The following is a 13,308-nucleotide window of genomic DNA, read 5'->3' as shown; positions in this document are numbered from 1 at the left end:
AAAAGTTCGATGTTTTCACCCAATTTTAGAAAAATGCTCATTCTAAAACATTTAGGTTTCGATATAATAGTATTGTAGAAACACTATTATCTAACTCAAAGTACAAGATTTGCTGCCGTCCAACTAATAAACTTCATTTTTTTATACAACTAGAATGCGCGGATAGAGAAAGAAATTTGAAGTATTGTGTCCAAAGTCTTTTTCAGTTTACAGTAATGGAGAGCTCTAAGATAAGAGGAAGGTTCATAAATCTAACAAGAAAAATGGAATAACGGGAGACAGCTAAAAGCAAAAAACATAAACAGAATGAGACTAACTATGAGACTTATGTCACATCGTCTAGATAATTTTATGACGGGAAGAGGTGCAACTATCGATAACTGTTTGTTGGTGTTTATGACCATAGGGCATGAAACATACGGTGTCGTCCCACCTGGGTTCTCATACAGACTCGGTACGTAGAGATAGACACATTGATTTAACATCTGTACACGTCATGTGCAGAATATATTGATCGACAGAGACTTGTTCAATACTTGCAACTGGCCGGGCCGGGCCAAAAACACCAATACAAGATGGAATCAGAATGATATAAAAAATTCAATAATCAGAATTCAGATCAAAATAATTGAAAACTGAACCGTCGAAATCATAAGTTGACCAATTCTCAGAAAGAAGCGTACATTTTTTTATTATTTGTTTGTGCATTATTTTTATGAAACAGTTTAGGTAAAATCTCAAATTTCTAAAACAAAAAATTAAATAATTTTTATTGAGTATAGACAGAATTCAGAGTCGCCGATTAAAAAATTGCGCAAATATTTTGAAGGTATTTCGGCTGCCCAAATCATCCAGCTAGATTTGAGCGGCGATCCACAATTAAGTTTCGGCTATGGTTCGATGGTGCATCCCTCGTCGAGCTCACCAGTCGTGATACATTGCTAGGAGTGGTGGCGGCTGGAACAACTCTGATGCACGGCACAATTCTGTCACGAAGTGGCTTGGTGAACACTACCATAGAACATGTTGAGACGAATCCATGATAAGCTACACACATGAGAAAACCGAGGGCCATACCTAAATATGATTAATCTTTTTCTGTTAAAAATGTGAGTAGTATACCGTTCTGGCTCGATTTAAAAAATATGGCATAAATCATGAACATGGTAGGCAACATTATCAATGCTCCATGGATAGTTCCCTGGAAAATGGTAAACTTGATTGGGGCAACCTCACACTTTTCTATTGTTTTGAAACTATAAAGATTACAACTGTATAAGACTCCCATCCAGTTCGAAAATTTAGCAGACTGCCGACAGAATCGGCCGAATTCGTGAGTTCGCACGCCAACATGCCAGAGAGTGTTCGTGTACACAGCATTAAATTTTACGGCATTTTTCGAATTTGTCAATCACAATATTCTGTGTACGTAAACACCCATTTTATCATGATGATTTGCAAATGCAGGAATCCGGTCAGCTCAGTCGGCAATCCCCAATTTTTGACCCGCCGAAATGGAAGCCTTACTACCGTAAAACCTGTAATAGAATTGCCCCTATCATTTAAATTTGATCAAATTTACTCGGTTCTTGTCAATTATTCAAAAAATTGTCAATTGATATATTGTTAAACGTAATATCACAAACATTTTGTTATCTATAACATTTTTATTATCTTTCATATTAACCAAGAAAAGTTAAATCAATTTTGACAGTGTGGGACCCTGTTCTACTGCTTTTACCGTACATTCGTATTTCTCTCTTCCCCCGTACATCAGGTCCATAACATCATTTAAAGTTCGTGAGTAATGATTTTGAATTTTAAGGTCTTTGAAAATGTATTTTCAACAGAAAAAAAAATTACAGGTTACCCGTCGATGTACTTAAAAATGACTCAAAATGCACCTAATAGCTTCAAAACGAGAAAAAGCAGCATTGCATATTTGAACTCAAAAATACCTGAATGAATAAGCTGAAAACCATCATCTTCTGAAGTTTGAGAGTAGACGCAGACATTCCTTGTCCATCTTTTACGAATTTCAAGATTTGCATCAAAACTCCATTAGATACAGTAAACTGGAGAACGACTTGGATTCCATAAATGATAACCAGAACGTACATAACAGCATCATCAAAAACTGCCATGATCACGGAATAGCATGTGATTTCTGGTGGGAGGTCTGGGTTGCTCTGAATGATTCTTTCTATTATTGATTTTTGAAAACGACCTTACCAGAAAAAGTTCCGTAGTTGCTTCTCTTTCAACACCTATACTATAGGTAATGGTGATAGCGGCAAAGACAGGGTGGAAAAGGATAAGGCCACGGTACAAAAGAACTTGAAAACGCAGAAGCTTTTTGAACAGTCCTTTTTTGTATATAGCAATTAGTTTGTACCGAAAAAAGAACATTTCTAGAATTGAGCCAACAGTGCCTGCAAAATTTATATTTGGATAGTTTTTTTCACGGCGGAAATTTTTGGGAGTTTATCTGATCTATAACCTTCAAGTATCCCTGCAACCGTTATAAACCAATTTCTAAATTTGATTTACAAAACAACTTACACATCACAGATTGTGCCAACCCATAAAAAATGAACATTCCACTAAACCTTAAGTCTGCCAACAATCCAGTATTTCGAAGTGCCGGATGAGGTAAATATGTCATTGGAAGCATGAAAAAAGACACATAACTTTCTGATATAATGTTTCTGAAAAAAATTAAAAATTTAAATTCCCAAAAATCATGACATACATAAAGACATGAGCAATCAGGAAATATTTATAGGTTGTGAACATTTGAGAATTTTCTCGGAACAATGCGTTGAATGCAACAATATACACAGGAAAACTGATAAGATGGAAATTATGCATACATTTTCTGAAAATATTGAAATCTCTTCATACCGTATGAAACTGTATAATACTCACATATAAATATCAGGCGCTGGCAAGTCGCAATTTCGACTTTCCATCTCAAACTAGATTGAGCCTAAAGAAAAGCGAAAATGTGAGATTTTTATAACATATATGCTTATTGAAAAAAGAAAATTACATGTGGTTGTCTGATATGAGTAAGTGGGTGTTTATCGGAAGGATTTCAAAATGTAAAGTGTGTTTAGGGAGAAATATTTTTTTTTCGTCTAGAATCTTCTGTAAGAGTGTTTTAAAAATCTTGTGTGAGTCGATCTACTGATTTCAGTGCACATCACTTTTTATGATTGCTCTTCTGATATCATACAAGTGTTTCAGGATTTTGATCTTTGTTGATTTGAAAAAGGTCCAAATGTCAACTTGAATGCCATGGAAAGTTCAAATTTTATTATGTTTAAAAAATGATGAAAATATGGTACACTAGTAGGAGGCGGGACAGGAAACAATAATTCCTTTTGGTCATGTATGCCATTGATTTTCAACCAACTTTGAAACCGTGTAGCTCAGTCGGCCGCCTTCATAACAAATTTCTCATTTCCCTAGGGCACTTAATACAAAATTGCGGGAAGATTGCTCAGTTGCATTTAAATAAAATAAATATTTAATGATAATCGTCAATTCTCTGTCTTTGAAGTTTAAATTTCGTGGTACTGTTTCATTGTTTGAAGATCTTTAAGCATTATTTTTGTGATTCTTTGGTTTCGACAGTAATTCTTATTGTGACTACAATAATTTGGCAGCATTTATCACAAACATTGGATCCAATTTTGTTACTGAAAAAAAACACATTTACAGAGAAAACAGTAATTTCAGTTTAAAAATGGTTTCGCAAAATAATAGATGTTGGATGGACCGAGAAATTGCATATTGGTATATCGCCTAGAAAAGATTTTTAAAAACCCATAAAACATCACTTTGTGCTTGACATTTGGGCAATTAGTGTAGTGAGGAGAATAAAAAAAAATACACTGAACGTTTAACTGACACATTTGCTAATTTCTGACTTCAACATACTCGATGAAATGCATTTGAGAGCCAGAAGCAATTTAAGACAGAGTATCAAAACTGCTTTTTTTTGTTGACATGCTCAATCATTGTCATAATCTTGAGAAATGCTTTGAATAAATTTGAAAAAGCCTTAAAAAACAGGTAATTTGTGTACCTAAAAAGACGAACTAATTGAGCAATAAAGTTTCATATGTATGGTCCGAAAAAAGGAAAAACAGACAGATGAATTATTTATTGAAACTGACATGTTTCGGTATATACAAAAATCAAATTTTCTCGATCTCAGGGAATTATTTTCTGCGGCAGCATTGTCCGTTTCCACATGGAGAATAATTGGCTTGACATGAGCACTGATTGGTTTGTGGAGCTTGTTGGCAAGCAACAGTAGCTGGTTGAGCAGCTTGGCAGGATGTGGAGCAAGATGATTGGCAAGCAGTTTGACATTGAGAAACTGGTTGTTGTTGTTGGACGCATTGTTGTTGGCAGGATTGCTCACACTGTGGAGCACACTGAGCAGATTGAGCAACAGAGGCTTGGAGCACAATTTGGACAACTTTTGGAGCAGCAGTTGTGGTTGGGTTGTACACTGGAGCAGCAGTTTGTTGAATGCAGGAGTTGTCACAAGCTGGTTGACATGCTGGAGCGCACTGTTGTTGGTTTCCTTGATTGTTGTATGGGTCATACATCTGGGTGTTGGTATTCTGTCCATAGATGACTTGTTGGGTGGCTTGAGCTGTTTGTTGGCAGACATTCGAGCATTGAGTATCACAGGCGGATGCACATTGGTTGGATGGTTGTTGTTGCTGGACACAGGTTGACTGGCATTGTTGTTGGCAGGCTGGCTGACATTGAGCTTGAGATTGTTGGATCTCGAGTGGGATTTGAATCACTTGTGGAGCAGAAGTTGTAGTGGTTGGAGCTTCGCAGGCAACATTGCATTGTTGTTGGCATTGTGGTTGGCACTGAGCTACAGGTTGCTGCTGTTGGACACAGGTGGATTGGCATTGTTGCTGACACATTGGTTGGCATTGGACAACTGGAGATGGAGTAGTGGTGGTGGTCGTAGGTGGGTTGTACATTGGGGTGCATTGGGATTGGCATTGTTGTTGGCACACTGGCTGACACTGAGACACGGATGGAGCAGATTGGCACTGTTGGGTGCAACTTTGTTGGCAAGCTGGGGCACAGTTTGAGGATTGAACCTGAAAAAGTAATGTTGAGTCATGAATGCTGAGTTTAAAAAGTTTTTTGATGTGAAGCATAGTATTTCAAATTATTGTTTTTGAAGTACATATTGGTGTGTATCCAACATACCCCAGTATAGTTTGAGTTTTTACTGTTATATTTTATTACCTGGACAGCCTGAACTTGTTGTGGTTGAGCGCAAGAGCAGGATGGAGCTTGTTGTTGTACTGGAGCAGATTGGCACGAGCAAGTTTGAGTCTGTTGAACTTGTTGGCACGAGCATTGGCTCTGCTGTGGCTGAGCACATCCACACTGTCTCTTTTCACGAAGTACACTGCTCTAAAAAACAAAAATGTCTGCAGGTTTATAGAAAACTGTAAGACTTACTGATGCTACAAGAGCAACTGCAAAAAAGACAGCGAGTGAGGTGAAGCGCATTTTAGTATTTGATTCGATGAGAATGATCGGAGGTAGATTGTCCCACATAGCATCCTTTTATACTACACGATAGTTTCCAACAGGAACCGCTTTCCATTTCTATAAGCAATGCTCGTCTTTACTTGTGTATTTTTTGCGCCTCAATGTCTCTAGAGCAAACAAATTATCATGAACTCGGCGAGAAAAAGTGTTCCGCGGCTGATAATGCGTCAAGATTTGGCAACTCAAAAAGAAGTTCCAAGCACTTATACCAACTAAAAAGTTGCTCTAGTCAAATACTTGGTGTAGTTTTTTGAGTATGAGTAATTCGTTGGAAGAAGTGAAGACTAGCGCTTATAAAAGTCCAGTTGCGGTTCCAATTTGCATCCGATCTTTCACATCGAATCAAATACCAAAATGCGCTTCACCTCACTTGCTGTATTCTTTGCAGTTGCTCTTGTAGCATCAGTGAGTCTTACAGTTTTCTATTATCCTGAAATTTTTGTTTTGTTTTTTTGAGCAGCGTCCTTCGTGAGAAGAGACAATGTGGATGTGCCCAGCCTCAGCAGAGCCAGTGCTCGTGCCAACAAGTTCAACAGACCCAAACTTGCTCGTGCCAATCTGCTCCAGTACAACAACAAGCTCCATCCTGCTCTTGCGCTCAACCACAACAGATTCAAGCAGTTCAGGTAAAAAATGATATCTAGTAAAATAGAACAGTCGAAATGGACAATGAAAAAAAGCTAGGGATGTTTGGATATATACAAATTTTCAAGAAACCTGGATTTAATATCACACATCACAATAAAGAAGCAATTTCTCATCATTATTAATTCCTCAACATTCCTTTTTCAGGTTCAATCTTCAACAATGCAATGTTGCCTGCGAAGCTCCAACCACTACAACTTCTGCTCCACAAGTGATTCAAATCCAGCTCGAGATCCAACAATCTCAAGCTCAATGTCAGCCAGCTTGCCAACAACAATGCCAGTCAACCTGTGTCCAGCAACAACAACCATCCAACCAATGTGCAACCGCCTGTGATACTCAATGCTCGAATGTCTGCCAACAAACAGCTCAAGCCACCCAACAAGTCATCTATGGACAGAATACCAACACCCAGATGTATGACCCATACAACAATCTAGGAAATCAACAACAGTGCGCTCCAGCATGTCAACCAGCTTGTGAAAACTCCTGCATTCAGCAAACTGCTGCTCCAGTGTATAACCCAACCACAACTGCTGCTCCACAAGTTGTCCAAATTGTGCTCCAAGCCTCTGTTGCTCAATCTGCTCAGTGTGCTCCACAGTGTGAGCAATCCTGCCAACAACAATGCGTCCAACAACAACCAGTTTCTCAATGTCAAACTGCTTGCCAATCATCTTGCTCCACATCCTGTCAGGCTGCTCAACCAGCTACAGTTGCTTGCCAACAAGCTCCACAAACCAATCAGTGCTCATGTCAAGCCAATTATTCTCCATGTAGAAACGGACAATGCTGCCGCAGAAAATAATTTGTGTTAATCGGGAAATTTGATTTTTGTATATACCGAGACATGTCAGTTTCAATAAATAATTCAGTGTCTTATTTTTTGAGTAATGATGCTTTCGTTTTCAAACTTACTTATAACACAATCCGAGGCATTCCTCAGCTATTATAAAAGAAAGTTCTATGTGTAATGTATAATTTATGATAGTGATTAGTTTTCTGGATGTAAAAAAATTGATGTACAGGTTCTTTAAATTACTAGGTCTCTGAGCCAATTGCCCCTGCCGGTTGAGCAAAATGATATTGTTTTTGTTGTTATCCTGAATTAAAGTCGTTCAGCCTGTCAGTTCACCTTCCATTCTACCATCCACACTAGTTTTTTTTCAATCGATGGCACCATTTTACTGATAACAACTGTCAAAAAAACTATGATAAAATTGATAAAAGCTTTGCCTCCTTCTCGACATCATATTATAATTTCATTCATCGTTTTTTACCTGTCCCACTGTTAAAAAATGGTGAGTGCTACCGTATGCCATGACGCAAAAAAGTTATCAGAGAATCTCATTCAAATGCCAGTAGAAACAGACTTAACGTGAGTTTACTTTGCCGAAAAATGTTCTTATTTAGACTATTTCAGACAGAAGAAACCCAACAAAGCCAGATTTTTCATTCCATGTGCAGAATATGCAGTCATCCTAGCCGTGTTTCTCATCTTCGTATTGTTCAGTTCCTGTGCATTGCGTGAAATGGGCAAACGGAAAACAGCTACTCAGCGCTATGAAGTTTTGTTTGACGAATTCTTATATAAATTCAATCGTCTGTACAGTTCTCAAGAGGAATATAAGTACAGATATCACATCTTTGTTCATAATGTCCGCGAGTTTGAAGAGGAAGAAAGAAAACATCCGGGACTTGATTTCGACATCAACGAATTCACGGACTGGTCTGAAGAGGAGTTACGAAAGATGATTGTAGATAAGAAGAATGTGAAAGAAGAGAAAAATGCAGTCAGATTCGAAGGGAGTGTTTTGAGTTCAGGAATTAAACGACCGGCATCCATAGATTGGAGAGATCAAGGAAAGTTGACACCAATCAAAAACCAAGGACAGTGCGGATCGTGCTGGGCGTTTGCCACTGTGGCAGCTATTGAAGCACAGCATGCAATCAAAAAGGGTATTTTGGTTTCTCTATCCGAGCAAGAGATGGTAGATTGCGATGGTAGAAACAACGGGTGCAGTGGAGGATACAGACCATATGCAATGAGGTGAGTACATTGATTAATTTGAAAATTATCCCTGGTTCTTACAGATTCGTAAAAGAAAATGGATTGGAAACCGAGAAATCTTATCCATATTCTGCTTTAAAACACGACCAGTGTATGCTTCATCAAAATGATACAAAAGTGTATATTGATGATTACCGAATGTTATCCACAAGTGAAGAAAATATTGCTGACTGGGTTGGAACCAAAGGACCAGTTACTTTTGGTGAGCTTCTTAATGTGCCATGAAAATCTTATAAATACAGTTTCAGGAATGAATGTGGTGAAGGCGATGTACAGCTATCGCTCCGGAATTTTCAATCCGTCTGCTGAAGATTGTGCTGAAAAGTCTATGGGGGCTCACGCGTTGACCATTGTTGGATATGGAGGGGAAGGAACATCCGCATATTGGATTGTCAAGAACTCGTGGGGAACGTCATGGGGATCTGATGGGTTAGTGAGCATTTTAGATTGAGTATCCTGATGTGGAATTTGTCCAAGTACCGGTCAATTACAAAAACATATTTTCAGTCGATTTTTCGGTCATTTTAATGATTTTCAGGAGTCTGGAGCTTGGTTCCTTTGAATTGGATCTAGTTTCCGATTGTTCAGAAAATTTAAAAAGGTGTGAAACAGACCTAGATTGAAAACGTTGCATTCACTCAATTTTTAGAAAATTTTCGTTTTACTAGGGGACGTTGTGAACTTAGGTTGGAGTTTCCGGTCGAGACCTACATCATTCGAAAGCTGAGGACACGTCCTTTCCGAATCTGTTTTTCGTTTTTGCTGCGGGCCTACCAGTTTCGAGAAAAATAAATTTCAAATTTAGACCACTGAGCCATTCAATCGACATTTTCTATTGTTTCAATTCTATGTAAGTATTTAGTGTTCACGCGATCCAAAATTCCCATTTTAATTGAAAAAATCAGTAAAAAATCCAGAGTAACCCAAATTTGAAACCTATTTTTCTCGAAACTGGTAGGTCCGCAGCAACAACGAAAAAAAGATTCGGAACGAGCGTGTTCTCAGCTTTCGAATGATATAGGTCTCGACCCGAAACTCCAACCTGAGTTCACAACCTTCCCTAGTCAGCTTTTTGTTGATTTCTGAGAAACATCTGTTGTTATACGTTTTCAGTTCGAAAAGAGGCCAATAAGGGGTGTCTTTCGAAATTCTGCGAATAGCTGTGAAGATAGAATTTTCATAAGATTTTATTAATGCAAAGTTTAAAAAAAAATCTAGGTCTGTTTTACACTTTTCAAAATTCTTAAAATGATCGGAAATTTGACAGCCACGCTTTAGATTTCTGAAAATCGTCAACATAGCAGAAAATAACTGGAAAATCCATTGTTGTAAGCCTTATGGTAATGCATTATTCTCTTCCTAAAGTATTCACTTCGAAGACTTGATCAAAAAACTTTAAATTATTTTTTACAGATATTTTCGACTGGCTCGTGGAGTGAACAGTTGTGGACTCGCTAACACTGTAGTGGCTCCAATTATCAATTGATATTATTTTATAATACCATAGTTGTTTAAAAAATTAGAATAAATACAATACAAATCAACTTCCTACATTATTTCGCAACAAAATTTACCGTCTTGAGATTTAACACTTCAAAATAGTCATTACCGTAAAACCTGTATCTGAAGAACCGAGAATATCTTTCGAAAACTTTTTGCGAAATTTTGAAAAATTTAAATATTTTTTCGAAGTTTTTAATTTTTAAATTTTTTTGAGAAGCTGTTTTTTACAAGGGCTTTTCTATTTTTGCAAGTCCTTTTTGTAGGGCCGTTCGACTAGTTGGGATTCTTTATTAATATGGTTTTTCTAACACATGTTTTACGGTGTTCCGTCATCAAACATTTTATGTTTTTTCATCATTCTTGATTAAAACATAATGTTTTCAATGCTTACTCAAACAATGTTGCATTCGCTTCTTTACCTATTTTAAAAACATTCATTCATTAGTGAAACAAGGAAAAACTACAATATATAGAAAGAAAACAAGTGTGACACATGTCTAGTCTAATATCAAAGGAATAAATCATTGTTTTTCATTTTTATTCACAAATTTTTTTCATGTCTAATGTTTCATGACAGCAGGAACTGGACGACCGCGACGTTGGAACGAGATGAACCAGTCTTGAGCAAACGTTGGTAGTGTAGCCAAAGGAATGTAAAAGAGAATAGTATCCCATCCAACCCAGTATCTGGTCTTGGGGTACTGTCCGAGAAGAGCGTGTTCATAAGCGTCGACTACGGGGTTCAGGTTGTCAGCGCAGTGAGAGAGGCGGGAGAAGCGAGAGTGTTTGTCTGAAATTTTTTAAATTAGAATGCTAATGAAAATTGTAACTAACATTCGTCAAAGAATTGCTTTCCATACTCATCCTTAGTCTCCTTATCAAGTCTCTCCCAGACAGCATCCAAATCATTGGTAGCCGTTTGTGTGATATTAGTGGTGAAGAATCCTGGTTCAAGCAAATGCACCGAAACACCAAAGTCTATCAATTCGTGTCTGTCGTAAAAATTGTTGTTATTTGAACAAACGCAGCGTCTTAATTACCTGATAACGTCTGCATATGCCTCTACTGCGTGTTTGGAAACACAGTATGGACCAACAGTTGGACGTGGAGTTCTACCAGAGATAGATGAGATGATAACAACTCTGAATTAGTTTTCTGGTTGAAAATCTGAAATGAGATGGAATAATATACCTTCCCCTTTGTTTCTTCACAAATTTTTTCAAGTTCTGAATGAAACGCATGACTCCAAAGGTGTTGACTTGCATGGTCTGAATATACAATTTCATGTTCCTAGATTCACATACAGTACTGTTCAAAAAGAAATACAAAAGCATTTCACCTAATTTTTGGACATTTCGACCATTTCCAGGAGTCAGGAGCTCGGCTGTCAAGTGTCGGATCCTTTCGAAAACTTTACAGGTTGTAAAACAGACCTAGATTAATAACTTAGCGTTTACATAACTTTTTGAAAGTTCCTATTTTTTCATCTATTTGAGATTCCTTGAAACACACCCCTTTGGTCATTTTTTGCACTGAAAACTTGAGAAAAGTAAGTCAAAAACAGGCCGGAAGAGATGCTTTTCAGAAACGAACAATTAGCTAAAAAACTAGAATATTTCAGATAACTATGTCAATGGACAGTTTCTAATCTAGGCATATTTTGGACCCTCCAAAGTTTTCAGAATGATGGGAAACTTGACAGCGGAGCTTCAGAATCCTGAAAATGATCAAAATCAACTGAAAAACGCGTTTTTGCATATCTTATTGACAGGTACTGTGAAAACGAAACTAACATTGATATAATCCTGAGCTGTCAACCAATCGTCCGGTCCGGAATTTCCAAGAATTCCAGCATTAGCCACCACTCCCCATACTCCACGAGTCTCAACAGTTCTCTCAACTAACTTCGCAAACTCCTTGACACTCTCATCATCTCCAACATTGAGAGTTCCGAAAGTGAGAAGACTTGGAGTAGCTACTTCTCGTTTTAGACTTTCACCATTCTTCAAAATATTTATTTCTTATTATTTGCTCATTGTCCTCTAATAGTACTCACTTCTTTCCGGAGCACTCCAGCAATAACTGGAACTCCTTGATTAACAAGTCTGACGGCGAGAAGACGACCAAAACCAGAGTCACATCCAGAAATGGCGACTGTCTTCTTATTGAGACCAGCTACTCGTTGGCTAATCGCCCAGTTGTAAGCTTAAATTCTGATGGCCTCGTTAAGCCAACTAGAATAATTTACCTTTATATGCTACAAACGTCAGCGGAGCAAAAAATAGAAAGAAAGTCGTTAAGGCAGCCAGCATCTTCGAACTCAGCTCAATTGTCAAGGCTTATCACTCGAATTTATACAATTTTCAGTGGAAACAACCGGCTTATCGCACATTTCAAATTGGCTGATGCAACAAGTTTTCCCATAAAAGTGGCAAATTGTCAGCACAACTACTCTTCTTGGTAGATATGTATAGGTTGCACGTGAATTGATTGAGGCACTGAGTTGTTGTGAACTTGAAAATCATTCTCTCTGAAATTTAAACAATCTCTTCAGCTTACTTCCTACAGTACTGGGCAATATACAAAAATGTTTCTTTCAGTTGATGTTCGGCAATTTTGAACATTTTCAGAATTCTAGGGATTGGCTGTTGAGTTTCACATCACTTTGAAATTCTGAAAGACTCCCTTTTCCCGTATTTGTACTGAAAAAATAAGGTGTATTTCAGAAACTGTCAGATAGCTGAAAAACTACGATTTTTCAATAAAATCTGGGAATGCAAAGTTTTCAATCTAGGTCCGTTTTACACTCTCCGAAATTTCCAATGTGATCGAAAACTGGACAGTCAAGCTCGAAACTCCTGAAAATGGACAAAATGACCGAAAATCAGCTGAAAAAAAGTTTTCAATAACTTATTGACTAGTACTGTACGTACCAGTTGCACGTGAAATGGAAACTTTGAAAATTAATCAGTATTTTCAGCCAACCTTATAAGCCACTTTTATTTGAATTTTTGCATTTTGAAACATGGCGACCTTTGAAAATGCAAAAAAAAAACGAATTTTCCAAAGACCTCTCGAACAACTTTTATGAATTATTTCCACGTTTAGCAGTTCGGCACCACGCTATTGTCACGGTTCTTCTCGAAACCCACTTGTGGCAACTAATTCGAAAACGCAGAAAAAAAAACGAAAACACCATTTATTTTTCATAGTCTTCCCCGCATCCCATGAGCCCTAATCCTCCACTTTGTCACTAAAATACAGAAAAGACGTAATTACTTGAGACTTGAGTCACACACACACACCACCACCAGTTACCGTAATAAATGTGGCTCATCTGGAAGGAGGTCTTCTCTTATTTATTCATTTTGTTTTCAAAATTTCATTCATATTATGCTGTTTTTATGTTGTTTGTTCGTTCAGACGTATTCAAAAGGACATTTTGGTATTTTTCTTTTTCTTCTGAATTATTTTGAATAATTTAT

General features: G+C 37.5%; 5 protein-coding genes across 5 annotated transcripts; 2 read left to right on the top strand and 3 right to left on the bottom strand.

Annotated features, from left to right (window-relative positions):
- Positions 1-847: 847 nt before the first annotated feature.
- Cbr-srh-11 lies at positions 848-2,972 on the bottom strand (the record flags this gene model as incomplete). Its single annotated transcript, XM_002645449.2, has 7 exons — positions 848-1,077; positions 1,123-1,201; positions 1,959-2,189; positions 2,233-2,432; positions 2,563-2,708; positions 2,753-2,878; positions 2,929-2,972. The coding sequence occupies 7 exons, from the start codon at positions 2,970-2,972 to the stop codon at positions 848-850; spliced, it is 1,056 nt and encodes a 351-aa protein (XP_002645495.2).
- Positions 2,973-4,229: 1,257 nt separating this feature from the next.
- On the bottom strand, positions 4,230-5,562 carry CBG22746 (the record flags this gene model as incomplete). Its single annotated transcript, XM_002645450.1, has 3 exons — positions 4,230-5,141; positions 5,293-5,463; positions 5,512-5,562. 3 exons carry the CDS (start codon positions 5,560-5,562, stop codon positions 4,230-4,232), a joined length of 1,134 nt encoding a protein of 377 aa, XP_002645496.1.
- A 396-nt stretch (positions 5,563-5,958) lies between these two features.
- Positions 5,959-7,057, top strand: CBG22747 (the record flags this gene model as incomplete). The annotated part of the gene is made up of 3 exons (XM_045240339.1): positions 5,959-6,013; positions 6,062-6,230; positions 6,397-7,057. The coding sequence occupies 3 exons, from the start codon at positions 5,959-5,961 to the stop codon at positions 7,055-7,057; spliced, it is 885 nt and encodes a 294-aa protein (XP_045097651.1).
- A 490-nt stretch (positions 7,058-7,547) lies between these two features.
- Positions 7,548-9,806, top strand: CBG22748 (the record flags this gene model as incomplete). Its single annotated transcript, XM_002645452.1, has 5 exons — positions 7,548-7,627; positions 7,673-8,299; positions 8,344-8,522; positions 8,569-8,749; positions 9,734-9,806. 5 exons carry the CDS (start codon positions 7,548-7,550, stop codon positions 9,804-9,806), a joined length of 1,140 nt encoding a protein of 379 aa, XP_002645498.1.
- Positions 9,807-10,383: 577 nt separating this feature from the next.
- CBG22749 lies at positions 10,384-12,135 on the bottom strand (the record flags this gene model as incomplete). The annotated part of the gene is made up of 7 exons (XM_002645453.1): positions 10,384-10,613; positions 10,658-10,815; positions 10,864-10,965; positions 11,015-11,091; positions 11,617-11,826; positions 11,880-12,028; positions 12,072-12,135. 7 exons carry the CDS (start codon positions 12,133-12,135, stop codon positions 10,384-10,386), a joined length of 990 nt encoding a protein of 329 aa, XP_002645499.1.
- Positions 12,136-13,308: the final 1,173 nt, after the last annotated feature.

Source organism: Caenorhabditis briggsae (genome assembly GCF_000004555.2).
Source record: "Caenorhabditis briggsae complete genome, chrX, whole genome shotgun sequence".
NCBI classification, from domain to species: Eukaryota; Metazoa; Nematoda; class Chromadorea; order Rhabditida; family Rhabditidae; genus Caenorhabditis; species Caenorhabditis briggsae.
Note: the sequence above shows the minus strand (reverse complement) of the source record. Positions and strands in the feature narration are given on the sequence as shown.